Here is a 27,812-nt window from a genome sequence, read left to right as displayed (position 1 = left end):
GCCTTTTTAAGGCTTGAAGAAAACAACTGCCAACAACCATTGATCTCTCAAAACTACAGCAATAATAAAGTACACCTATTTCTCTGCCTTGTAGAAAGACTACCAAGAGGAGCGTTTAGGCAATCAATATAGCATACATAAGTTACACATTGCAGCCTAGAAAGAGGGCCAAGAATAAATTAACAATACATTGGTCAACATAATAAATTAAAAACACATTTAAACTACTTACACTGTTAAGAATCATTTCCCCCCCTTTTTCTAAGGTTTCAACCACAAACAGCTGAAACATATGATATCTAAAATCAAACTTGGAAGTCAGAGCAGATTGAGGGAATGGTAAAGTGAAAATGTGTCTGAATATATTGCATGGAAGTAATCTTTGTTTCCATCCCTAGTCCTCCTCCTGGACTAAATACCAACAGAAGTTGTAGCAGAATAGCAATCTTCTATCCTGGCGGAAAATAAGAATACGAAGAAGGGCATAACAATTCTTATCTGCAAATCATAACCACATCTATTTGAAACTAAATAGAGATACATTGCTTTAAGGTGTGAATTCCAACTATTTTCGTAGAGTCAAATTCCAACTCTTTGAAATTTCTGTGGGCTTATGGAGATAACCACCTGCAACAGAATATTCAGCAGAAACCAAGCGTAAGTCTATCAGGCTTCAAGGCAAATGTAAGGAGGGATATTTTTCGTCTATAATCTAGGCTTCGGATCATTCTATCACCTTGAATTTTTAAAAGAACAGACGAGGTATGAATATTACAATGCAGGTGACAATCATCTTCAAAGAATAAATATTTGTTTTAATTATCATGCCAAAAGCATAACTCCATAGTCCATACATATCATGAGAAAAGCACACCAGTACTGTTATCTACATCTTTTTCCAACCACATTAAGAAGGATTTCATTGTAGTTAATTTTAACACAGTGAAGTTATGCTTTGATGATTGTCAGCTGAAGCTGGTAGCATCAATTAACATAATACAAAACCAGCGTCACTCACCAAGTAACGCAATAATGCTTATAAAATAATCTACCAAACACTGAAGTTAAAAACGATATTCTGCTAAAGGATTGAGTTATTAAGTGATATTCTGCTAACGGATTGGGTTATTAAGTGATTGATAGACTAACAACCTGGACGCGACACAAGGTGGATCCGGGAACGAGGACCTTCAAACTTCCAGTTATCTTCATCCAAAGATTTAACCTCCTTGTCAAGTGCAGCCATGAGATCCGATTTTAAAACTACAAAACAGGATATCAGAATGATGCATGATTCACGTTACCATCTCAATAAAGAATATACATAAAATGCATAAGCTGGCTACAAAACTACAGAGAAAAGGTGCCAACACTCTTCTTGAACCAAATATTCATCTTGGCCCTCCCATAGGGCCTACTAGGTTTTCTCATTAACCTCGAGCACAGCATAGCTTTTATCGGATTCATCTTAAAGAAAGTCTTGTAATAATAATGTGTATTTGACAAAAAAAAGATGATGCTAATATGAACCCTAACGAACTAGACTAGAATGCAATACGAGGCTACATGTGAGTTCAAACCTAATAAGAAAACGAAAAGGAGGAAAATCAAGAAATAATTAATTTGAATTGAAATATAAAGTTGAATATGCGATGATGGTGAAGAGAGAAGTAAACCTAGCATGGATTCATCTTTTCGCAGTTGAGTTGAGAATGAGATGGGATCAGAAGGGAAATGTAAATCGTCAAAAGTAGCGGTTGCGTTGCTACCACCGCCTCCGCCACCTACAGCTGTCGTCGTTGATAACGATGAATGAGCCGGTGATGAACTATTATTCATCATCCTAAGCCCTAAAATCGCTTTTCTTAAGAAAACGATGTTTTCAGCTTTTCTTCTGCTGAATCACTTCAAGAACCAAAATGTTTGTATTTTATTAGAAGAAACGAGCCTTGGGTATTAACGCGACACGAGCCTCACGGGTTCTTTACAGCCAGCAGGCTCACTCATGTGGTTCTTGATAGCGATTGGGCTCATAAGCACTCTTCAAAAAAAATACTTTCCATTTTCTTGAAAACTTAGTTATATCTTCTATCAAATCTTTCCAGTATTAAATGACAGAAAAACTAGCACATTCTTTTTTAAAAGATAATAATAATCTATCACCAATAATATAAGATTTTTTATATCCTATTAACAAGTCATTTATAGTATGATAAATAATATACTCAAAGTATATAAATAACTACATTAATATTGCATAAATATTAAGGTTTTTTTTTAGAAGGGTGTTCATCACTGCACTAATCTTTACCCATACCAACAATTGTTTATTGAAGGATTTGAACTTGTACACATTGATAATAATTTGATAAATAAATTTATCTGAATCTTTTGTGAAAATTGATTACGCTCTCAAGAACAAAAATTCAATTTTAATAGGACTTTTATGCTCTGTTTTTTTTATCAGTCTTTTACTCTTTTGTACTAACTTTGGTTTAAGAAAAAAAAGTAGATAATGTGAAGAAAGATAGATATAGGAAATAGAATGAATTTTTCTATCATTTAATACAAGAGGGAAATGATATTATTATTTTTGAATGTCAAAAATATTCTTAAAACTAACATAAAAATAAAAATAAAAACTTATGTGCAGTTTCGTAACTCGAATATAAAGATAAAATGTATTTTCTTTCATAACTCGAATATATATAAATGTGGTTTCATAAAAACCTTAACCTTAGTCCATATATCACTAATATCAAACCCGAACGAGTTGAAAAAACAAACTTAAACCCAGACAGGATTTCCTCTTTAACTTTCGGGTTACGTTGGAGAGGGTAACCACAACTTCGGTTTATATTGCCCCTAGAGTCTAATGATGTGATAAATCTTCTGCAGTTAATCGACAGATCATGTGATCAAATCTCACCTTCGACCCGTGAGCAAAGTTCAACGTGGGTTCTCCCTCTCTAATATGTATCATGTGTATCGATGTGTGTTGTGTTGTGCAAATAACTAACTACCGTATAAAAAATGTATAGCATCCACTATCTGGGGCAAAAAAATACCAAATGGAGGATGAATATATCCATTTTTCTCCATATGCAACATTGGATATGATAATATGAACGACCAGACTTAAAGCTCCAAGTTTAGAAAACCAACGCCACTACCCCCACACCCAAACACACAATATATGTGTGCATACCCTACATCGGGTATTTTTGTTAAAAGGAATCAGCAATCATTTACAGATACGGGAAATCCAAAGAATTAATACTTCTTTTATTAAGGAAACACGAACATAACTCACACCACAAGCACATTGTGACATATCCTTAAAACCCCAAACACCAACATAGAGACAAGAACATCATATGCCCCACACCAAAATCACAGTAAACTTGTGTGAATACCACAACATGTATTGAATCCGGTGAAATCATCAGCAAGGGGCATCCTATCTGTGGCCCAAGTATATAATGTGTTTGATCCACAACGGAATTGAGAGTCTTTGACTAAGCAGCAAGCACAATGATGACGATTAAAAGCACAATCCCAAATATCACCAAAAGCAAGCATGCCTGTAATGGTAGGAGGAAATAGAGAATATTTGATTAACAAAGAAAATATTTAAATGGATAAATAAAAGGTGTGATGAAAGATCAAGATGATAGCCATATAACAATTTACATCAACTCCCAAAAGTAGGAAATTCAACAAAAATAATCCATGTGGACATAATGGAATGATAAGGACTTTTGTCATTCCAAATTTCTTTGAATAATGTACCATGTGGCCATTCTCGTGCACCGGGCTTCCCTTTTTAATGTACTGTGTGGCCATATATATATGAGCTCAATTTGACAAGATAAATAAGCCTTCAATAAACTAATCCCACTGCTTCATCCACATATATTCAGGAAGCCTGACATCTAACTTTATGTGATGGGAGCAGGGGGGACTTGAAATAAATAATATAAATGTAAATAAGAAAACTTAAATATTACCAGAGACGAATTTGATCTTTGTGTTTTTGAAGCTTTTGCAAGTTGAGATTTTGCTTGTGCGGTTGCGACATGGGAATTCTCGATGTTGGACCCAATATCATCTACGAAATGGAAATTATTGACGTCAAATAACATGAACCAGTCCAGACAAATAAAAGGTTGAGTTAATACAAGGGTGTGTGTAATTAGCGAAAGCCAAAAACAAAAGGGTTGAAGGAAAGTTACCGATCATTGTTCCTTGCTCGTGGACAAGCACAGCAAGATCTTTGAAAATCTCATTTACTTCACCAATTTGTTGCTGGATTTCTTGAATACCTTGCTCTCTTTCATCAATGATAGCCTCATTGAAGGCAATCTCATTATCTAAGAATAATACCTCCTGTCTGCAGCGTGAATAATACAGGATCTTAGGAACTAAAATAATGCAAATGAAATGGTCTAATTTGAAACTGTTCAGTTTTTCATCAAACTTAGTGACAACAAGTGGCAGGATCCTGCCATTGATCATGTCGCCAACTCCTTTGCAGTACGAATAAAAACCTTTCCATGTCAACACATTTCAGCCTAATCGAACTTACAGATGAACAATAGGTTGAATTTAAAAAGTAACCCTCTAATAATTAAATTCATCTTAAGACATTCAACAAATTTAGTGACATAAGAAATCTGTTGCCTATATGTCGCCAACTCCATCAGACTCGCTACCAAACACAAGAGAGAGAAAAAGTACTTTGGGTATCAATTATATTCCAGCCTTATACTTTGCAAACAACTACCTCTAATAATTTATCTAAATTACATTTCAAAATATTGCTTTGTAGGATCATATTATTATAATATATCCAAACTTGATAAGGACGGTAGAACTCTTATCAGGAAAAAAGTGCGATAACCTTGTAAGAATGACAAACCACTCATTCACTATCATATCAATATGACAAGATAAATAACCTTTTGGATTCCATGAGAAGGGCACGCTGTTCAGGAGGCTTATCAGAAGTAACATCAACTTCGCTGCAAGCCAGAAAGAAAGGTCCATGTCATAACCATTGTGTCTATAAGTTATAAAAATTTGTTAGCAACGACACACTGACACCACTAGAAAGCACAATTTTTCATCAAAAGTAAAATGTTCTTCATTCTATAGACTCCGCTCACTACACAAAACTGCAGCAACATGTACGCACACACACATAAAGCCTGGTCCTCCACTGTTTTAGACTCCAAAATTAATTGATGGGTCACCTGGAAGAAAGAGTTGATTGTGGAACAAAAGGAGTATAAGCTGTTTCCCTCTCAGCTGAAAGACGCTGTGCCTTCTGAAATTCTTTCAACACTGCCTGAAAATCTTTTGCAAGCTTGGCATCTGCTATCTTCTTGTTTGCCTGCGAGTATGTGAAAGACATTGAACATTTGACGATAAAAAAAACTCAAGGACATGTCAACCAATAACTCAATATATAACTACAAAGTATACAGCTACAATAAAATGAGGTATAACATCAAACTTCACTCGAGATTTGGCTTAATTGTATCAGACATCCTTTTTGTTTCAAAGGTTACACTCACCTCTTCTAAAGTGTTCATGTAATTTCATTATCAACCTTTAGGTGAGGTAAAGTGTAAAAAAAAACATAAACCTCGAGGGAGAGGGGAGGTAAGTGTAATAATAACATAAACCTCAGGTGAGATTAGTGTACTGTTTAATGTCCTAAACAATAGAGGTGCAATTCATTTAAAAATAATCCAAAAGTGGCAGCAACCTCACGCAAAACAGAAATCGATCATATAAATAAACGCCTGGCACACAATTGAAGAAGAAAAGTTAAAACCTACATTAACATTAGAATGGTGATCAATTTCACTAGCTTCCTTAAGTTTAGCGGAAGTATCCTTCACCAATTGTCCAATATGCAATCTCGTCTTATGCCTACAAATTAATAACAGATACAATAATTATTAACCACAGAACCGAAATTCAAATAAACGCAAACAACAAGGGAGTAACAAGAATCTCTAGAGATCTCACAGCTTCTCGCGGAGTTCGGGGGTGTCCTTGGGAGTACCGAGGGTATTGACGAGCCTCTGAAAGGTGGAGACAGCGGTGTTGATCTGGAATATTCCAGAAGCCACCGCCTGTGTAGGGTCCTGCTTCCCGTTGATTAGGCTTCGCCGTGAAGCGAATGGCCTCCCAGCCTCAATGTCCTGAAAACTCATTTTTCTATGGTGCGTTAAGGGTTGGTAACCCTAAACTGGTAGGACAAATCGGAAGGGAATAGGGTTATGAGAGGCTCGGATTCACAAGGACGAAGGGGTAACGTGATAGGATGATTGTTTTTTTTGTTTACAGCGTGGAATGAATGATTGAGGATGGTGATGATAATTTGGTGAGGGTGGATTCATGGTTGCTATTCCATGCCAGCACGTTAGTCGTTGACCCTTGTACACGTGCTTTGCTAAGATAGGGCAGAGATTAAACTATTTCCTTCCTATGGGCTAATTATTTATCTTACTCTTGATTTCATATATTTTGTTGTTTAATATTGATGGAATAAATTAGAAAATCTGTTAATAAATGTTGTATTTAACTTTAAAAAAAGTATATTTACCTTTTATATCTAGTGAAGATGGAGTTTAAAAAAATCAAAAAAATAATAATATATATAAGGAGGGATTCACTTACTCCAAGAGTAAATTCAAATCATTATATATTCAAATAATTAATTACTAGGACGAGGAGTAAGTTTAAAAATTTACTCTCGGTGGATCTTCACTCTATATATATAATTATTGAGTGTGAATAGATTTAGAAAAATGTTTTCACAAAATTAAATAATTTTTTTTATATGTTTAAATATTAAAATGATAGTGTAATTGTATTTGCTAGTTGCTGATTTGCTGGTTGGTAGGTGCCGACCGGCTTTTAGAATGATTGGAAATTAAGAATAGTTTTTAAGTTTTCAACTTATAATCTTAGTTTTAGAAACATTATAAAATATGTACAAAAAAGGAACATTATAAAATTAAAATCACTTTATCTTCTTTTATTAAATATATTACTGATTTTTATTGTTGATTTCATATTTTGGTTGTTTGACAGTTGTGATTACGAAAACTCTAATATAAATTGCATTAATCAGTTTTTTTGGGAAAAAAACTCATTTAAAGGTGATTGAATTACCATGGACAACATTATGTAGTAATGGTCCTTTTGTACGGTCATTGAATTACTATTGACAACATTATTATAGTAGAGGATATAATGAAATAGGAATTATTACCGCTTGGTCTATAGATGAAAGTCACAAACATCTATACCTTAAAATTAATTTTCGGCAGAATGAAAATGATACATATGATAGAAACGTAACCATATAACGACCCTAACAAATGCATATATTTGTCTCGTAACACCATGAAGAAGGTGAAAAGAGTATATTTTACAACAGAGATGAACTATCATTGAAGATATTATTGCTTCTCATATAGAAGTTCCTATATAAATGGGAAATACATTTTAGTGTGGTGTAAACTATTGATACATTCCATATATATTAATTTTATTTAAAAGTCTACAATAATTAACATATGAGTGATAAATAATAAATTAATAGTATACAAAATTATTATATTTTTGAATGTGAAAATTATTTAAAAGACAACAGCAACTATATCTTTTATAATTGAATGTGAAATACTTGTCATCCCATGTATAGACACTAGAATATGCTCATTAGATATGTCAAATTATCTATAATATATAATTCATTCAAATTGAATGCATTCAAGTTCATTTATTAAAGTTAATAGATATAATATTGGGAACATGTACCACAAATTATGGCATTCAATGTGACACCTGTTCTGATCAGTTCAAAAAAATTAATTAAGTTAAAATTTTAATGATTAAATATTTTTCTGACCAATTACAACAAATGACACATGAAGTAACACAATTTATAAGATAGAAGATGTTATCCCTACAAACTAATGAATAATAAGATTAATAATAGATGAATTTAAACTCACTAATTATATACAATGAATATTCCTACATATGTCTATTCGGATAAATATTCATTTCATCAAAAAATATAAAGGAAACACTATGTTTGTTGATTAAGGTTAAGGATTCCACAAATAATGTGTCCAAGGAAAATGCTGTATACTCACACTAATTTACATTACTTTCTTATAAATAAAAGAATTAAAAAAAGAATATAATAAGATGATATAACATTATTATTTCATTACATGTCCCCTTTATCTAGGGGAACTTTCTTAGTTTTGACTTATGCATATTCCATGCAGGCACGTTAGTCGTTGACCTTTGATACATGCTAATTATTAAGAGATTGAACTTTTTCCTTTTGTGGGCTAATTATTAAGAGAAAAAACATATATATATATATATATATATATATATATTATTCATTTTTAATCACTATTGAATCTTAAATAAAAATAATAAAAATAAATAGTAGATGATGCACTGATTATATATAAATTGTTGTATTGTAATTATATAAATATTAATATTACACTCACTCATTAATCTCACTCTTTTTATCTCATATATTTTGTTAATATTGATGGAATAAATTAGGAAATCTATTAACAAATAAGGAAATCTATTAACAAATATTGTATTTAACTTAAAATATTTATTACATTTTATATATAGTGAAGATGGAGTGTAAAAAAAATAAAAAATTATATATATAATTATTGAGTGAGGATAGATTTAGAAAAATGTTTTCACAAAATTAAATAAAAATTATATATATATAAATATTAAAATGATATTCTAATTGTATTTGCTAGTTGGGAGTTGCAGGCAGTCTTTTGAAAAAATGATATCTAGTGAAGATGTAAAAATAAATCAAACTATGATATATTTATCAATGAGTTTCAAGTAATACATGTTTGATTTCACTTAAATAAAGTCTTCAGTTCGAGTCTTGTGGATGGATAAAATGTTCACTATAAGAGTTAGTCTTACATACATGTGGATGTTATCAGCTCAGACAAGATTGACTCCAGTATGAAGATATATGTGAGAAACCAAAAAAACTATGATATATATAATTATTGAGTGAGAATAGATTTATAAAAATGTTTTGACAAAATTAAAAAAAAAATTATATGTATAAGTATTAAAATAACATTCTAATTGTATTTGCTAGTTGGAAGGTATGGGCAGTCTCTTAGAATGTTCAGAAATTAAGAATGGCTTTTAATATGTACCAAAAAATATTATAAAATTACTTTATCTTATTTTATTAAATATATCACTGTTTTTATTGTTGAGATTCATATTTTTGTTTTTTTAAGAGTAATGATAAGGAACACTAATACAAATTGCTTCAACCCAAAAATAGTGGATGGTGATTTTCTTCAACTTTTGTTAACATTCAAAAAATTAAATGGATCAAATATCTTTCATTCAATCAATTAAAATAAATATATGGATAAATTAGAATCAATTTATTAAGTTTAGATAATTTAAAATAATTTAATAAATTTATATGAATTGATGATGGAATATCTTTCTATCTATCAATTAAATATAAATTCAAATTCTTACATTTGCTACTGATAATGCTGCCAGGAAAAAAAGACTAACAAGTAGTACAATAAAACACTACAGTGTAATTCCTATTTCTTTTTATAGTTTATAATATATCTAAGAATATAATGTCTAGACATAATTATATTGATAATATTTTTTTCTCCGAATAAAGAAGAATGTAATTTTCCATATGATTACTTATAGTTTTTATTTTCTAAATTATAAATATTTTTATGAATGATTACTTATGTTAAATATAATAATACAACAATATGTACAATTGGAAATTTGACTTCAAATGTACTCTATAATTATGAATATCACTTGGGAACCACACATATAATATCACATTGGATTACATCTTTCACATAGAAAATGTTAAATTAAAGAGAAAAAGATGTATACAGTGTGTTAGTGTAAGAACTTTTTATACTATCATTATATCATATACTATTTATTTTAAATTATCATTAACTTTTAAGTAAAATAAAAATAATATAAATGAATGATAGATGATACATTAAATGTATAAAAATGATATTGTTATTATATAAATATTACACTAAAAATTAAAATATGAAATCCTAGGACACTAAACTAATGCAGTAGTAGTTGTCTATATGAAAAATTAGATAAAATATAAAGTACTAAATTCCACAATTAAACGAAGACCGAGGCACCAAATTAGTGAAATTACCCTTTATTCAATTTCACGCGGATTCGTGCTTTGAAAAATCCTCGGCGCCCGCATGTGCGAGTCAAACCCAGGCACGTGCGTTCAGTTCCTCTAAAACCCAAATCTTACTTCACCATTTTCATCTTCTCCTTCCCTCACTCGAAGACTTGCTCCATCGACTACAGCTGAGTTTCTTGGCAGTTTCCGATCACCGGATATTCATTCTCTATGTCGGTTAGTTCTTATCACATCTCTCAATTCATATTTCATTTCTTCCATTTTTTATCGCATGATTCAGATCCCTGAAGATCCCGTTGAACGCGTATTAGGCACGGTAATTTGTCGTATATACAGATAAAAATGAGGTTTTCATGTGTTTTTTGGTACCTGATTGTTTAATTTGTGTATTATGATTGTTAACTATTGTTTAGTGTTATTTTAGGTTTAAAGGTGTAGGTAGACATAACTGTTACGTAGATGATTGCTGAAATGTTAGGATGTTATCAAGTTATTTTTTCATGATTGATACTCAGGGGATAATATCAAGCTTAAATCCAAACACACTGAGTGTAACATTACTTATGTGAATTAAGCATGATCCTATATTTTTCTTCAGAACTTGATATGAGTATAAAAATTCTCTTTAGATGCTGACCTTGTGTTTAGCTATTTTTTATGAGGGCTTCATGGAATTAAATTAATTAAAAATGATGAGAACTACAAATGGTAGATGACTTTGTTATTCTGGGTGCTTTGTTGTGGAATAATTTTATGTTTGTGTTGTAGATATATTGTTGAACTAGGGGTGTGCAAAAAATCTAGTAAACTACACTGAACCTCTAAACTGCACTGGTCCACACCATTAAAATCCAAATTATTCAAACTGGTTTACAACCCGATCCAGTTTTGTTTTAGTCAACAAGGTGTCCTGAATTATTTGTAAAATACAATTTATAGATTAGGATTATCTGAACCAAACCTTTTAAAGTTAGAAGGATAAAATAGAAGTTTTATTTATATATGTAATATCAAAAGAGAAGAATTAGGAACTTCTTGTTTTGGAATCAACAATGGAAACACCACCACCCGAAGATTGTTGCCACCGTCGCTACGTCGCTCCACAGAGTATCAATCATGAATTGACTTCGTGAGATTTGGGTAAAACTTACCCAAAAACTGGATTATTTTGGGCAATGTTTATAATATATGAAAATGTGAATTGAATTGGAAAGCCACTTTTTTGGGTTCAATCCATTTATTAAAAAAATAAAAAACAATTTGGTTCAGTTCTTGTGAACAGAATTTTTGGTTCACAATAATTTGGTTCAGTTTCTGAACTGAACAGTACAATAAACAGGCTTACTTTCAACATTACCCCCCTTTGTATTTTTTTTAACTCTAGAGACACCATAAGGGTAACTTGCTGTAATAGTAAGTTTAAATGAGAAATATGCTTTTAATTTTGCCATTTATAATGAGATTTGATAAAATCATTGTATGTAGAGCTGCGTTCTCCGAGGTTTTAGACTTGTAGTGTTTGCATTTTTTCCAGATAAAAACTGTTAAAGTCAGTAATGTTTCCTTGGGAGCAACTGAGCGAGACATTCAAGAGTTCTTTTCATTTTCTGGTGATATTGTATATGTTGAACTGAAAAGGTTAGTTACTTCATTTTTCTCTCTCACACAAACGCCTTTGTAAGTGCTTTCATTTCTATTTTTGTCATACAAATCATAACTTCATAAGTTGATATATTGACGCAGTCATGATGAAAAGTCTCAAATTGCCTATATTACCTTCAAGGATTCACAGGGAGCTGAGACTGCAGTACTGTTATCGGTAATCTGCTTACCATTGCTAAGTGCATATTTTCATTATACTCAATTTGTTTTAAATTAGTGAAGTATTTGTAACAACCAAAAAATCTTGTGTTCATCATTGAGAGTTCAAGCCTGGATTGTATGTAAATCGTCATTACCTAAAGGCTTGGCATTGGACTGAAAAATTCAACTTCATGGGAACATGATGCAGTATCAATTTGTTTTAATTTAGTAGTGTTTTGAACAACCAAAAGTCCTGTATTCATTATTGAGAGTTCAAACCTGGATTATTTGTTAATCGTCATTATCTAAAAGCTTTGACATTGGGTTGAAAAATCCTACTTCATGGGAACATAATGCAGTATCTGTGAGTTACCTAGCAAAAAAATCCATTCCAGAATTCTGGAGTGCCTCATGATTGAAACTCTTACTAGGGAGGCTTTCATTAATCTCTTCTATTGAACTATTAATTCCTATGTGGCTCTTGTTGAAAATTTCCGCTCCTCTGCCTTAGATATCAACCTCCTTTTATTGCTGGATGCCTGAAACTATTATGAAATTTTAATCCTCATTCAGCATCATATTTAATATAAATGGACTAGGGCGTGAAAGAGTTTACTATGCAAGCTTACTGATGCTAATTTGAGTTTGTGTTGCATACTTTACTAGCCACTACCTCTGTTCTATCTGGATGGAATTAATTTGATGACAATTCAATAGAATAGCCATTAGAGGTAGGGTATGTTGCCTTTACTTTGGGATGTGTGGCATGTGTCTGATTGTATCATTTATTCGGAGTACTTTTTTGATAGTATGATACAATTAACCATGTAACTATACTAATGAATTTATAACATTGTTCACAGCTTGTTCTGTTTCCTTTTTGTGAATTATTTAGTTAAGTTGCATTATATAACTAAATATGTCAGGGAGCAACAATAGTTGATTTGTCAGTCACAATAACGCTGGATCCAGATTACCAGCTTCCACCTCATGCCTTGATATCGTCTGTAAGCATTATTAAGGCCCTCTACTATTTATTGTCCATAACTAGGCTGTTTTAGTCTAACTATTGTGAGATGATTTTCAGGAAAAAGAAAGTAAAACTCCTTCTGGTTCTGAAAGTGCTTTGCAGAAGGCAGAGGATGTGGTCACAAGCATGCTAGCCAAGGGCTTTATCTTAGGAAAAGATGCTGTCAACAAAGCAAAGACTTTCGATGAGAAGCTCCAGTTGACCTCAACAGCCACAGCAAAAGTTGCATCACTTGACCAGAAAATCGGGCTTAGTGATAAACTAAGTGTTGGTGCTTCCGTCGTGAGTGATAAAGTTCGAGAAGTCGATCAAAAGTTTCAAGTTTCAGAGAAGACCAAATCAGCATTTGCAGCCGCTGAGCAGAAAGTCAGTACTGCTGGTTCTGCTATAATGAAGAATCGCTATGTGCTCACTGGGACCTCCTGGGTAACAGGTGCTTTTAACAAGGTTTCTAAGGCTGCTGGGGAAGTTGGACAGAAGACAAAAGAGAAGGTGGAGAACGAAGAAGAGCAACAGAAGCGAAAAGTGGAAGATCAGTATGCAGAGGTCCTTTCCGAGTCCCCAAAAGCAGCAGCCACAAGTGAGCAGGACTCTTCCAAGCCTGCTCCTGCTCAGGGTTTGATCCTTTGATTCACTTCTGTCTGTATTTACCTTATTTGAACACTCCTATAAATTGTTTCTATATGATCATGGACCTTTGTTTCTTTGCGGACTTTAATTGCATGTAGGAATTTGAACTGTTACATGGTTGTTTTATTTTCTTCTAAAAGATAAGCTGAACTGCCTAGGTATGAAATAATTTCTCTATACTTTCAGTGATTTATATTCTACTTTTCTTTGGACATTTCCTGAAATTAAATGAAAGAAAAGGCATTTACATAGGGATTGTAATGAAAATTCAGGGCAAATTTAACGGGTGAAACTTGATGTAACCAAGTTAGGGTTTTACCCGAGTTCAACTTTCAGGTTCGGGTTTAGTACGATTAATACTTTATCTCGAACCCGCCTCGAACCCAATCAATATATCTAAATTATAAAATTAGACAAGACACAAATACATATATATATATATATATATATATTTATTGTGAACACTCACTTTTGTCCGACTTGATTACAAAATTAAAGTGTACGAAAGTTTCAAAACAACAAGTTCGAAACAAACATATTCGAGAAATATTTCAGAACAAATTGGATTTTTTAATTCCTTACCAATTCAATTCGTGGGACTTGTTACATAATCAAAGTCATACAAACATCTTAAAACATATACCAATTGTGGAATTGTAAGTATTTTTGTTGAGATTCTTTTATGGACAATAAGCGTAACCCTATTGTATTTAATTCTCGAATTATAATCTTATCTTGTTCAGATCACACATATCCTAATACAATTCAATCATTAGACCTCATGGTCAAATCCATATCATTTATGAAAAATTCTATCTAATATACTAATATTCGTTGCAAGCACTCCAAAGTCATTACACATGCCGAATGTAATTAGTGGAATAAAACCACCCAAAAAAAACCAACAAGAATACATCAAAAACCCTTTAAAGATGTTACAACAATTTAATAGAGAAAAAGTCTTGATCATCCTCAACTTGCACCATACAATGGAATTAATAGAGGCATAGCAGGCCCCCTCGATCATAGGCTTTGGCAATATCATCAGCAAATCATACTGCACAATGAAGAAGTGTAGAATCAGGATTTTAAGCATAAGGGTAATATCTTTAAAACAGTGAATCAGATTCAGAACGGATGCAAAAAGAAATAAAGTGGCATCAAGTGGAACTTCACAAAGTTCTTTGTAAGCAAAGAAGGAAAAGTTGTCAAGAAATTTGCTCCAACAACCTCACCTCTAAAAAATAGAGAAAGATCTTCTGAAGCTCTTATAATCTTCTTGAATGTCAATATTTTGATCCTATGGGGTATGCTATACTCTCAAAGGACAAACGATGCTCACAGTCTGGAAGGTTATGATAACCTGCATAAAGATTCGCTAATTATTGACTGAAATGATATATGGTATCCGTTGCAAATTAAAAGGGACTGTTGACAAATTAGAAATTAATAAGGAATGACAAAAGGCAGGAGTGTTGCAAACAAACCAATCACGTGATGAATTCCAAGAGGGAAAGCACTCCTCCAAAAGTTGCATGATTCTAAATAAACCCAAATCAGAATTATTGCCATTTTCAGTTACGATCATCATAAAAACAGCACAATTATTGTTTCAGTTACATAACCAGCAGATAACCAACCAGTCCTTACAAAGACAGCAGTCTAGCAAATAAAAGGAATCCCAAACAAAAACAGTTGTGGTATTATGGCAATATTCATTAGTAGCTTCAATGCATTAATCAGAAAATCAAACAGTTTGCAGTATGTTACACTTTGGCAATTCAAGAGGCTCATATAGAGCATCAGAATGCTATATATAGCACGTCACAACACACAGGTAAGGGGGAAGAACGGAAAACAAAGAATTTAGTGAGGATATCACGCACATACATTCGGCAAAAAGAGACATACAACATAAGCAGAGATATACACTCGAGGACGCAGAGAGCATCCCAACAGTGAAAAAACAGAGGGCATTCAAAAACAGACTACACAGTGATAAAAAGCAGCAAGCATAAACATAGAAGTTTCAGAAAAGAAGATATAAGCATACACATAGCTCTATCATACATACACACATTTTTACTAAGCATCACATATAGCGCATAGAATCCGGAAACAATAACAAAACCACAATCCAGAATGCACACGCAGAGATCCAACCAAAAACATACAACATCCGTATCACTGAATAAAGCAATTCCGTAAGAATCACAGGTCATACCAGGTAATATTTTCTTATTCAGCTTCCAAACTAGTTTTCTGTCCATATACCTATTTTGTACTATCACGTTCAAACAGTTATATAGAAACACATTGGATAAAAAAAAACAACATATCATGATAATCTTAAAACAATTTTGACTAGTTTATGAATGATTGTTAGCCAAACCCTTTTGTCATAAGCCTATCTTCGAGCTACATAAGCAATAAAGAATTAAGATGACATCGCAATATATAACACGCTAGACTCTGCTAAATGCTAATCCTACGATTATCAATCCGGTGTATGTGGTCTTGTTGTTATCATTATCACTCATTATACTAAGTTACGAATCTGTATTAATCATTGACATCAATATGCGTTATATAATGGAATAGAAAACCTTTTTCAGTAACTTTGTTTCAAGAAAACCCATCAATCTTAGTCTTTTCATTTATGCAATATGTAGTGTTGATAATACTAAAATGCGAATACAAGAGCCTAAAATAAATAAATTAGAAACAACAACACATGGTTTGATATAGTGAGTTCGTTTCACAAAATGAGAGCAACATAGGCAATAAAGCAGACAGTTAAGGTTTCAACAAAAAAGGGAGGCGATTTGGTTCATTACCAAATTCTTTCGTCTCTGTCGATCCCGTGATTGAGATATTCAATTCACAACCCGATAAAATAGGTGAGGTGATGCAAGAATCATCCTCTCTGCCGGCTCGTTCGCAGCGTTGTCTCCTTCACGACAGAGACTTCCTTCGGCATTCTTCACTGCGATAATGAAAAGGTTATGAATAAGTAATAAAAGAACGAAGAAATTTTATTATTTAACCCCTTTTTCATTTATTTGATTTGTTTGTATTTACAAAATTTCCATCATCATTTTTAGATTTCATTTTTTCCTTTAACTGTTAACTAATAGTTGTATAGTGATCCTAAATTACATTAACAAAAGATATAATATAAAGGCACGTGCTAACCATAAAAATAATAACTAGAGAATAATTTCAAATCATCTCATTAAAAATGAAAACGAGAAGAAGGTCTACGACCAATACCGTCTCTAAAACTATTAGTCTCATTGAATCTAAATAATTACACATTTTTGAACAAAATTCAAATTAACCAATTCAATAAACTAATACTTCTAAAACCTACCATTGTTTTCTAAATCACTAACAATCAACCAAAGTAGCTAAACATTTTTGAACTAGAACTACGTAAGCCTTGATCCCCTTAATAGGGGTACGTAGGACCAAAGTCAATATTGTCAGGCTCAATAATAAAAAATAAAAAATATTATGTTTTACTAATTTAATTTCTAAATAAATAATTTTTAAGGGTATAAAAGTTCATTTGATTAGCGAGGGTACCGTTTTAATACGGGCGGACGGGGTGCTAGTACCTTCCCCGATCCGTAATCGACTCCCGAGCTCAGAATAATATTGACGGGGTCGCGACATATATATATATATATGTGTGTGTGTTTCGTTTGAGTTAACTGCTAACGTGAGGGGTTCAAGGATAGTAGCATTGTTTTTAATTTGCTTAATTTGGGTTTGAGTTTTGGATTTTAGGGTTGGGTAATTACAAAGTTGATCCAATCCAGTCTGGTTGTCATTTCCATTTTTACTATACTTTCATGTAGAATCATTGCTGCACAGGCTCCTTACTTTCATTTGGACAAGGTAATCTTGCATATCTCTCATTTGTTCATATATTCCTATTTTTAATGGACCATACTTATATAAACAGTATGTATGTTTCCGTCATACACTGATTTTATGAGTGACAATGATTTTAAGTCCTATTTGTTTAGTATTTAGTTTTGAGAATAATGTATCTCTTCGTATCAGTAAATAACTTATCTCCTTTGGCTAGTAAAAATATGACATGTGTGTTATTTTGTTTATTTTTAAAAATATTTTTATAGAAAATGATGAAACATGACACATATTGTGATTTCATTGGCAGGAAGAGATATCTTCTTATATAAGGATATATTACATTCCCGTTAGTTTTTCCATTTTGTCTTGCCGTTAATATTTTCGTATAACTTACTAGATACTTAATAGAAGAAAAATACAATGACTGCAATAAGTATGTTTTTCTCCTATATTGCTAGTGGCGGTGATTTTGATTGTGAAAAGGATATATATATCGAATGAGTTTTATACACATTATTTATTATTAATATTTAATTAATATTGATTTTTCAAAAATAGTAATCAAATAAGTGGTGAATGATGTAACGATTTTGTACAATTTTTTGCACTAACAGTCCATGCATAATATTTTTTTTATTTTCCATCCAAACTTAATAATAAAGATGGAAATCGAATTTATTTTCTATCCTAACTATCAATTCTAAGGAAATCTAATGGTTTACATATACTTATTAATTCAAACCATTAAATTTTCTTAAAATTGATACTTAGAATGTGAATTAAGTTTAAAAAATTTATTCTTTAAAATAAGTATATATTATCCATAAAATAATATCATGTTGATTATCCATAAGATATTATCCATATTCACGAGCTCCTTGGGCCGAGCGCCTCCTCGTCGACGTGTGACCTACTTTCTTTGTTTTGTTGTTTCTTACCTGTATTACCGCATTAGAGGTAATTCTGTCCGAGTTAGTAACATCTACATGTACGTACGTGATGTTAACTCTCTCAGTGAACATTTTTATCTATAAGACTCGAACCAAAATTTTTGCTTAAGGGAAATTAAACATGTACCACTTGAATCAACACCATTGGTACCTACTTTCTTTGTTTAGTAGCACTAAACTACTCATTAGAATTGTTGCTGAGCACCGCAACGTAAAGTCATGGTGGGCAAAGTTGGTTTTGGATGATGCCAGTGAATTTTGAAAGGGAAAGAAAATAGATATTTAAATTATTTAGGGAGTATGACAAGGTAATCCGCTAATAATGGTAGCTTAATCGCTACGCAACAACAATGGTCAAAGTATATAACCTCACTAACAAAGAAAGGAAAACCAAAAAAATAGAATATTGTATGCTTTGCGCCAATATTTGTTTGCCACTTGGATTGTGTATATATACACACAATTATATGTAACTTAAGATTTGGACAGGGTTTAAAAAATAGTACTTATCTTTTTAGGCCTTACAATTACAATGGTAGAATCGAGCTAATGTTATTAGGAAATACAAATCAATTTCTTACTCAAATGAATCGAGCTTCATTTAAAAATATATCCAATTTAATAATATCTTTTGAAAATATCATTCATCATTAAACTTCCGGCCACCCTCTTGATTTCAGTGAAGTGTCATATGTTACTTTAATTTTAGTCACACAAAGTTAATAGGCTAGGTCAATTTCGACTAAGATATGATAATAATAGACTTAATTCCTGAACTTAATAATGCATAAGAATGATCCACTTGTTGGCATTCAATTGTAAGTAGGTCATTAAGCATTGCATGCAAAACAAAGATTAAACTATGACATACCTCAAATTAACTAGCTTGAAAGAAGTCATACACGAACGTGGCCAGTATCATCCGAACTCATATTTACAAATACTATGTATAATGATAATTATGTATGTACATAACATATTAATCTGAAAAATATAAAGTAAACAATTTTTTTAAACTTGACTTGAACCTTTTAAATATATGGACTTTTTAGAATGCTTTAGCCTTGCTTTTATTTTATTTTATCAAACCAGCCAAGCTAGATCATACCTTAAGTAGGCTGAGTCAAAATCCATGGAAGGCCAAACTACTATATTTCTACCCCTTTTAGGATAGTGGTAAATAATATATATTATATTACGTTGTATTAATATCTTTTTGTTGGTCAATTGTTTTTCCTTATTAGAAAATCATTTATCATCTTGAGGAAGAATTAATTGATTTAAAATATCACGACTATCCATTTCATCCAGTATCATTTTTGGATACAGAACCTCAAACTCTAAATTTATATTATATTTAGATGTTAATATGACTGACAATGAACTGAACTAATTCATATTCATTTGAAACTCAATTTGTTATTTAGCTCAATAAATTTGGATTATGAACCAAATAAGCTGAAAATTGAGCTCGTTAAATAAACGAGCCGAACTTGAGTTGGATATAGTTCAACTCATTTGATTCATGAGTTGACTCGATATATATATATTAATTTTTAAGTTTATTATGAACCATACATTTTTATTTATTATTATTATAATATATATAAATAAGATTATATCTATCCATATATATATATAAAACTTTTTTGAAGTATTTTTCAAATTTTAATTAATTATTTGAGTTGTCCAAATGAACCTTTCGAACTGAACCAAACAGTTTGCAAACTTTAACCGAACCAAACTCGAGCTAAAATAATAACTCGTATCAAACTCGATTCAAGTTTCGAGCCAAGCTAACTCTTATCAAGCTTAACCGAGCTGGACTCTGGTTCGACTCGGTTCCAACCCTACCTACTAGTCTTCGTCAACTATTGAACAATCTTTATTAAGTCTTTAAATTTTATTAGGAGGGCATTAGGACAATTAATATTGATTATTATTCTATATAACATGGGAAAATCCATCAATGAAAATGAGATTGTCCGCTTTGTTTTTTTAATTTAATAATTATAAATATATAGAGCTTAAATATTTGGTATTATTTTTTGTATTTAATAATTATAAATATATAGAGCTTAAATATTTGGCATTATTGCTCGTTTGTTTCACAGAGAGACATAATTTTTAGACGTGTGTATACAAATGGCAACTATAGAATTGTCATGTCATGGTTGCTTACAATTAATGATGTAAATACTAAAGTGATAGTAACAATATCTGTTAGTATAGTTAATATATTATTTAGCATTCATTTTTATTATATTTTGAATTGTCATTAATAATTTAGCAATATATAAATGATTTAATATGTAAGTATTTTTTACACTGTTAGGAATTTATTTGCCGTTGATTTATTAATTATCATTAACTATCAAACAAAAGTAATACAAATCAATAATAAATAATATATTAACAATGTAAAAAATTTGATGAGACCAAAACTCATATATAAAACTCTTACTGTATTAACCTGAGTTATTGTTCTGTTGATAAACAGAACTTTTCACCTGATCGATGCTAATTGACATTACTCCAGGCTGGCACTGTGAACGGCATAACTAGGTCCACTACTAACTGCCCCCACACCCTACTTATCCTACGTTCACTTATTCCTTCCTTCCACCTACAGACATAGAGAGCCACATATACTACTTATAACAAAAAATTAATAAACATAAACAATTACCAGCTTGAAAATGCCTGTGCATAAATGAAAAATATAATATTAAATGGAATTTATTTTTTTATTTTCATCTGTTTCCAAACAGAAGCGATTCTGATATACATGAACTAGAAGAAGGATACTTAATGGAAGGGAGGAAACACGTGTGAAGCTCGTGCGTGTGGCGTTGCTCAGAGAGCGACTAAAATTCGGCGAGTTTTCTGTGAAGGCGTATCTGTTGCAAATTAGGAAGATTTCGGAGTGCAAAAACATCCCCTATTTTTTCATCCATGTAATGTTGCTCAATGTTTTCACTAATCTCCATCGTTGAATCTACCATTTAAAAAAAGAAAACAAAAGAGATCTATGGATATTATAAAATGCCTACATAAATCGAAAATAAGCGTGGGAAATTAATGTACCATGTACCTAAGTGATGATGTCTGAGTCGAGTGAATTGATCCAGGTCTGCAAAAAGATAAAGAACAATTTTCATTGTTATGAATTAAAGAGATATATTATTATATACAGTGATGGTGACTAGAAATGAATGAATACCTGAAGGAGAAGGAGGGTGAGAAGAGAGATAGAGGAAGAAGAAGCAAAGAAGAGTGAGGATTGGGATAAGGTGAAGGAACGTGTGAGGCGTGGGTAAAGGAAAATAGAATCGGTGAATCTTGGCAGGTTCCACCTCCTCTTCCTTGCTCCCTCCATTGTTGTAGAGCTTCGATGATGGCGAACCCAAAGACTGTCTGTGCATTGCGTTGCGGCTGAGAGATAGAGAGTGTGGGTGTTTGTATAATTGTATCACAACTTTGAAGTTGTGAAGCGAGTTTCATGATTTTGAATTTTATTCTTTTGATATGGTTTTTGGATTTAAAGTTAGAGTTTCATATTTATGTATCATAAATATAAATATAAAGTTTCTTAAAAAGTAATTATATCATTAGGATTATTTTTGTTTCAATTGAAAATAAATGATGTACTATCTATTTATAAATTTTTAAGCTGTATAAATATTATACTTTAAATTCATTATAAATGATAAAAACTGAGATACATAAATATTAAACTGTTTTTTATTTTGACATTTCCCTTTTTTACTGGAAGATTTACTCACGTGACCTTATCATTTGTCGTATCCTTGCTGCTGAATGAATTGCTTTCTTTTACTGGACCTTTTACTCTCTTTTTCGGTGTTTGAATGTTTCCTTTTACTTCACTCTTCTCAAATCTCAACCTTCCCCTTTCTCCTTTTGCCTTTAAAGCTTTTTTAATGGCTGGTTGGTGCGTTTGTTTTTCCTTCTCTATGCTTCACTTTGTTTGGGTCACCAATTGTTGATTGTTTAAAAACCTATCATACCCTCATTGATAATGTGTGGGCTAGGCCTGCCTGTTGCTCCTTGGTTTAAATAAGAAGTTTTGAGGAGTTATAAAGACCCATAAAATCCTAACAGAAAAGCCCAATCGGCTTCTAGAAAATAACGACCCAATAATTAGAGTCATCAAAGTGAATAAAAATCTTGTATGCTACTATTATGTAATGAGAAATATCCACCTCATTAAAAGTTATGACAACTTATTTGTAATGTAAGTTAATTTTATTAAGAACATGCCTATTTTAAATTTGTGATAGAGAGAATAATACATAATAGTACATATAGAATATTTGTATTCTTCATACTTTTAGGTAAATGTAGTCATCATCCAAGATGCAACCATCAAGAGTTTTACCATATGAATAAGATAAATTAAACTCAATGCACTCATCAAATCTTTATGCATCGGGCTAGATATGTATGCTTTATGACAAAAAATTCAATGCACTCATCAAATCTTATCGATGCATCAGTAATTTAGTAACTTGATGGATGCTCTAATAATTGAGTTGAATCTTGTTGGAAATGTATATGAAAAAAATTATTGAATAAAAGGGGACAAACAACATCCTTTCGTGTAATTTTAGAATTGGCAAGTCTCACTTTCCTAAAAATAACAAAGCATATCAGCTTAAATTTTTCTTTCACTAGAAAATCAGTAATTTTGTTTTGTGATTGCTATGTTAGAAAAATTAATTTTACAACTTCTGGGTATTAAACTCAAATCTTTTGTATAGCTTTAAGATACAGCTGAAAGCTGGAGGAGCAAAAGTGCAGGGCTTATGTTTTTACCAAGATTCCATGCATACATAAGCATGTTACACTTCTAAAAACAGAGAAAAAATATGTGGGGGATAATTGAAGTTGAAATTCCAACAATGACATCGAAAGCAGAAGATTACATGAATGGAATGGTTATCTGTCTTATAGGCAAGTGCCAACCAAGACATAACATATATTTAATGGCATATTTTGGATAAATGTCGTTTTGATTACGACTGATTGGACAAAAAGATTAGCCCGAGTCATGGTCTTTGCCTAACAAATAACAACACACCATGTCTGTCTCCGAAAATAGTTTGAGGCCTTTTGTGCCGATCTCAGAACAAGTTCAAGACATTCATTAATTTTTAACTTCTTTATTAAAGCCATTGCTGGTTTGCAACACTGGGTCATATTAAAGGGACAAGTGGCAAATGGCATAAGTATATAACTAAGGTCAAATCTTAGTTTTGTCAATCATTCGAAATGAGACGGCAAAAAAATATCATTATTAATTTAGTTTGACGCAAATGGCCTACATTTGACACAACCAGGGGGGTAGATTAAATGATGTATATGTATGTAAGTTGACTCCCACACCGGATTAGAATTTTGGTTATTTTAATCATGCTGTTATCAGAGATTCTAACTTATGATTCGTATAAGGACCAGTTGTTTTAAAATTTTAAGTAATTAGTATCTCTATAAAGTGATTTCCCTATTTGCTCAAAGTTTATGTAATTAGTTTAATTAATATCATCACCATATAATAATAAGTTTGTTCAAGAAAAAAGTGACCATACTTGAATAGTACGTGATTGGGCAATTCCAATATGAAGTTCGTTTTGATCAAAAGGATTTATTATGTAATCAAGCCATTTAAAAAAGTTGTAAATTGAACAAAAAAACTTCTAATTGTAAATCAATAAATAAAAAGCTAGCATGGGTGATGTGTTGAGGAATCAAGAAAATGCTTCAAGAGTGGAAGAGGAGGGATGATACAACAACAACTAACTCACCAACCGCTAGAATATTAATATGAACCATAGGTCCACTGCAAAGGCCTCAGGGGATTCTAAAAGTGAAAACGAAAACTACAGCCATAAAAAAAACAGGGAAACACCAACTTGCATGTTGTGTCGGCATAAAATTGGAACTTCAAATTTCCTCCAAAAATTTGGTTGTACCAACCGATACCGTTATAGGAATTTAATGATTTCACTCTATACTATTGAACCCTATATCCTTAAAAAATAGACAAGTTGATAAAATATATATACATACATAAAAATTTGTCAAATCTTATGTCTAAATTAGTTTATATTTTGCTTAAAATAACATACAATTAGCATAATTGATAGATAGTTACTTGCTTAAGCATACTACTAATATATAAAGTGAAATATAATTAGAAGAGATATGGTGGCAAAACCATGCTCCATGACCATAGATTGTACCTTGAGGCATTGGTACTGGAACAAAGCACAATAGAAAACATAATTGGTTCCAAGGAATAAAAGTAAGTGGGGTTAAGTAAAAGTGCTATGTCAACAGTGACCGCGCAGCCAAAGGAGCACCTCTTTAAAAAAATAATTTCTTTATCGGATGTTGCTGCAATGATAGGCTAAATGTGGACACAACATAGTTACTTATGCGACCATAAATGTTAAAGTTCAAAAGTTGAAAGCAACTTATTTCTTTTTAGCTACCCTAGGATACGTGGTGGTTTCCTTTGCCATAAATGAATATTACTCTCCATATAGCCATAAACAGAACACATCTATTTATTCTATTCCTTGTAATGTACTTTATTCCCTTTCAAAATGTATGACAGTGTTATAAATTCAATGATTTTTACACATATTATATGCGGTTTTCCCTTCCTATGGTATAATGGTAAACTATACATGGAGGAAAGCAAAGCTTTGGAGACGTGGATAACAATCAAAATACATGAGGAAGATATAGATGTTACAAGGGGCCTAGAAAAGTTGGCATCAAATTAAAATTCAAATATTTGCTCAGCCAATGGGCTCAAAATGGTAGCTTAAAAAGGTCATGTCCTATAATTGTTTTAAACCACAATCCGCCAAGGGCTTTTTTACCCTTATTTCCCCATTCTATCTAGATGTGAATGAGTAAGGACATTAGTTTGGTGTCTGTAGTTTTATTTAGACACCTCTCTCAAGTTAGGAACATAATTTACGTAGTCAAATTCTTCTCCAAATAGATTTCAAAACCTTCTTAAATAGTACGTACTTATCCATAACATGTACAATATATCATAGAATAAGATAGTAAAGGTGATCTTTATTGAAAAAGAAGTTCGTCTTAGTTCTGACTTTGAAAATGATCTCTTTCATTTCCTTGTCTGTGCCTCGTTATTTTATTGGTGGAAATGCCTTGTTTTTTCTTTTCTGGGTTTTCGGAAAGTCAATTCCCACATTTACTTTCTCTTCATTTTTCATGTTTCTTCATTGATTTATAATGAATACCGTAATATTTAACTGCGTTTTCTTGATTTCATTCCTTATAATTCTATTTGATTTGAGAGAAAATAGGAGCAAAATATATGAGAAATGGAATGAAAATAGAGGATAATTAAAGTAATTTTTTATATTATTTGGTTGTATAATAAAAAAGATAAGTAAATATATTTTCTCTCTCTTGCTCTTCCTATCCACGGTTCTTCACCCAATGAGTGAAGAAAAAATGTATCCGGTCCACATATTTCACTGCTTCTTCTAAAACTTTTTCCTAAACTATATAAGAGAAAAATCATCTTTCTCTATATCTTCTTTCCTCTAATTCTCTTTCCCCCTCATTCTGTGATACCAAATGGAACACTAAAGCTAAAGATTAAAACTTCAAAATAAAAAATGTATTGTTCGAGAATGTAAGTTTATTATAACATAATATTTAGCTTTGTAAGAAATACATATTTTATAATCCCTTTTCATGCCTCGCTTAATAATACCATGATTAACACTAGTAGGAGGAATTGGTTTCTACATTTAAATAGTGTTATGGAAGTAATTAAACAATTATATAGCTGTAGATTAATGTCTTTGCATCTTTAAGTGCGTTAGCATTCGATTATTTTTATTTTTTTTGTTACAATGAGGTCAAGTAGTATTTGTTTTTCATTACAATAATAAGGTCAAGGAGTATTTGTTTTTCATTACAATAAGGTCAACTAGTATTTCTTTTTTTTTTTATCCAATTAGGTCAAGTGGAATAACTATGCACATGGGACTTTGGTCAATATAATTGGCCTTATTAAATGCATCAACACATGATTAGCGAATATTCTTCCAAAGATTTATATACTTATCTATGGCTCATAATTGTTGTATATCAAAACATGACGTGATCGTGGGACACTAATATCATCATCATTATAGGATCTAAATTCCAATGAAAATTTTATATTATTAAGACTAGAAAGGCATCCCAACAATAATCTGACATATTATGTGAAAATTAAAAATTATTATGACAAAAAAGCAATTGACAAACATTAGAAATATAGATAATTAAACTGTTCTTTTTATTGGATGACCATATGAAACCTGAAAATATATTATATCCAAGATACCATTTTAGTCTTACTTCTTTATCAATTTATATCCTCACACTCGATTATTGTGAAAAGAGGAAAAAAATAATAGTAGAATGAAATGTGAAAAAAATTGCAAAGAATATAATAGAGAATATAATGACAATTATTTTAAATTTATATCAAATAACTTCGGACAATACCTACAAAAAAGCGTAAGTGATATCAAATGAAAGAACTCTAGGTGAATTACTTAGAACTGTTAAGGGATTTCTTTGCCTTGTTCCTTATGGAAATTTCGGTTTTGGCATTCCTGTGGGCACATATATGCCCTTTTATATACGTCTCTTTGAGCATACGCGACGAGACAAAAAGTTCAATTCTATATGTTAACAGATAATTATTGTAACTATGTTTATCTATATAATAATTCAATTTGTATAAATTAATATTCAAACATAGTCATCCAACCTTTATCATTTGTTTGCTTCCTGTTTCTTAAACAACAGCTAGGCAGAATAGGATTAGGATGAATATGGGGATCAATAAGACAATAACTCCTAGTGGGGGGTTCGTGCCCCTATCATTATTAGGTCAAAAGCCATTTCATATAATAATAGCATATAGTACTAGTTTTGAAGGACGTCATTTAATATAGAAATTATTATCCATAACATCCTTTTATTTAAAGAATAAAAAAAGAAGTTTTGAATTAAGGACATTCAATATAGAAAATATTATCCATAACTTCCTTTTAGAGGGAGAAAAGAAAGTAATATTCAATCCTTATTCACTTCACACACAGTAAAAGAAAATCCCTAAATGCAACGTACATAATAGATACATCAATAAGACAATAACGATACCTCTATTTTA

At 31.5% G+C, this 27,812-nt stretch overlaps 4 protein-coding genes and 2 long non-coding RNA genes across 9 annotated transcripts; 2 read left to right on the top strand and 4 right to left on the bottom strand.

Moving 5' to 3' along the window:
* LOC109349079 lies at window positions 14-1,978 on the bottom strand. 2 transcript variants are annotated; one of them, XM_019589736.1, is made up of 3 exons: window positions 1,677-1,978; window positions 1,150-1,263; window positions 14-627 (listed from the first exon to the last, which is right to left on the bottom strand). In XM_019589736.1, the coding sequence occupies exons 1-3, from the start codon at window positions 1,840-1,842 to the stop codon at window positions 566-568; spliced, it is 342 nt and encodes a 113-aa protein (XP_019445281.1). In that variant the 5' UTR covers window positions 1,843-1,978; the 3' UTR covers window positions 14-565. The 2 variants fall into 2 exon arrangements, with proteins under 2 accessions (XP_019445281.1, XP_019445282.1); XM_019589737.1 differs by having other exon boundaries at window positions 1,153-1,263; window positions 1,677-1,975.
* LOC109349078 (syntaxin-22-like) lies at window positions 3,248-6,417 on the bottom strand. Of its 2 annotated transcripts, XM_019589735.1 has the most exons (7): window positions 6,040-6,407; window positions 5,847-5,940; window positions 5,256-5,395; window positions 4,962-5,024; window positions 4,236-4,393; window positions 4,011-4,111; window positions 3,413-3,584 (listed from the first exon to the last, which is right to left on the bottom strand). In XM_019589735.1, the coding sequence occupies exons 1-7, from the start codon at window positions 6,225-6,227 to the stop codon at window positions 3,519-3,521; spliced, it is 810 nt and encodes a 269-aa protein (XP_019445280.1). In that variant the 5' UTR covers window positions 6,228-6,407; the 3' UTR covers window positions 3,413-3,518. The 2 variants fall into 2 exon arrangements, with proteins under 2 accessions (XP_019445278.1, XP_019445280.1); XM_019589733.1 differs by lacking the exon at window positions 4,011-4,111 and having other exon boundaries at window positions 3,248-3,584; window positions 6,040-6,417.
* Window positions 4,400-15,765, top strand: LOC109349081. Its single transcript, XR_002107915.1, has 4 exons — window positions 4,400-5,049; window positions 5,626-5,630; window positions 6,433-6,435; window positions 15,753-15,765. It is a non-coding gene; the product is annotated as an uncharacterized LOC109349081 (long non-coding RNA).
* On the top strand, window positions 10,310-13,865 carry LOC109349077 (binding partner of ACD11 1-like). Its single transcript, XM_019589732.1, has 5 exons — window positions 10,310-10,492; window positions 11,811-11,914; window positions 12,020-12,095; window positions 13,006-13,086; window positions 13,167-13,865. The coding sequence occupies exons 1-5, from the start codon at window positions 10,487-10,489 to the stop codon at window positions 13,737-13,739; spliced, it is 840 nt and encodes a 279-aa protein (XP_019445277.1). The 5' UTR covers window positions 10,310-10,486; the 3' UTR covers window positions 13,740-13,865.
* On the bottom strand, window positions 14,900-16,766 carry LOC109349080. Its single transcript, XR_002107914.1, has 3 exons — window positions 16,577-16,766; window positions 15,227-15,280; window positions 14,900-15,102 (listed from the first exon to the last, which is right to left on the bottom strand). It is a non-coding gene; the product is annotated as an uncharacterized LOC109349080 (long non-coding RNA).
* Window positions 21,106-22,091, bottom strand: LOC109349113. 2 transcript variants are annotated; one of them, XM_019589793.1, is made up of 3 exons: window positions 21,795-22,091; window positions 21,666-21,704; window positions 21,106-21,572 (listed from the first exon to the last, which is right to left on the bottom strand). In XM_019589793.1, the coding sequence occupies exons 1-3, from the start codon at window positions 21,994-21,996 to the stop codon at window positions 21,439-21,441; spliced, it is 375 nt and encodes a 124-aa protein (XP_019445338.1). In that variant the 5' UTR covers window positions 21,997-22,091; the 3' UTR covers window positions 21,106-21,438. The 2 variants fall into 2 exon arrangements, with proteins under 2 accessions (XP_019445338.1, XP_019445339.1); XM_019589794.1 differs by having other exon boundaries at window positions 21,106-21,569; window positions 21,795-22,090.

This window comes from Lupinus angustifolius, chromosome LG06, assembly GCF_001865875.1.
Source record: "Lupinus angustifolius cultivar Tanjil chromosome LG06, LupAngTanjil_v1.0, whole genome shotgun sequence".
NCBI classification, from domain to species: Eukaryota; Viridiplantae; Streptophyta; class Magnoliopsida; order Fabales; family Fabaceae; genus Lupinus; species Lupinus angustifolius.
This window is presented reverse-complemented; position numbering and strand designations above follow the sequence as displayed.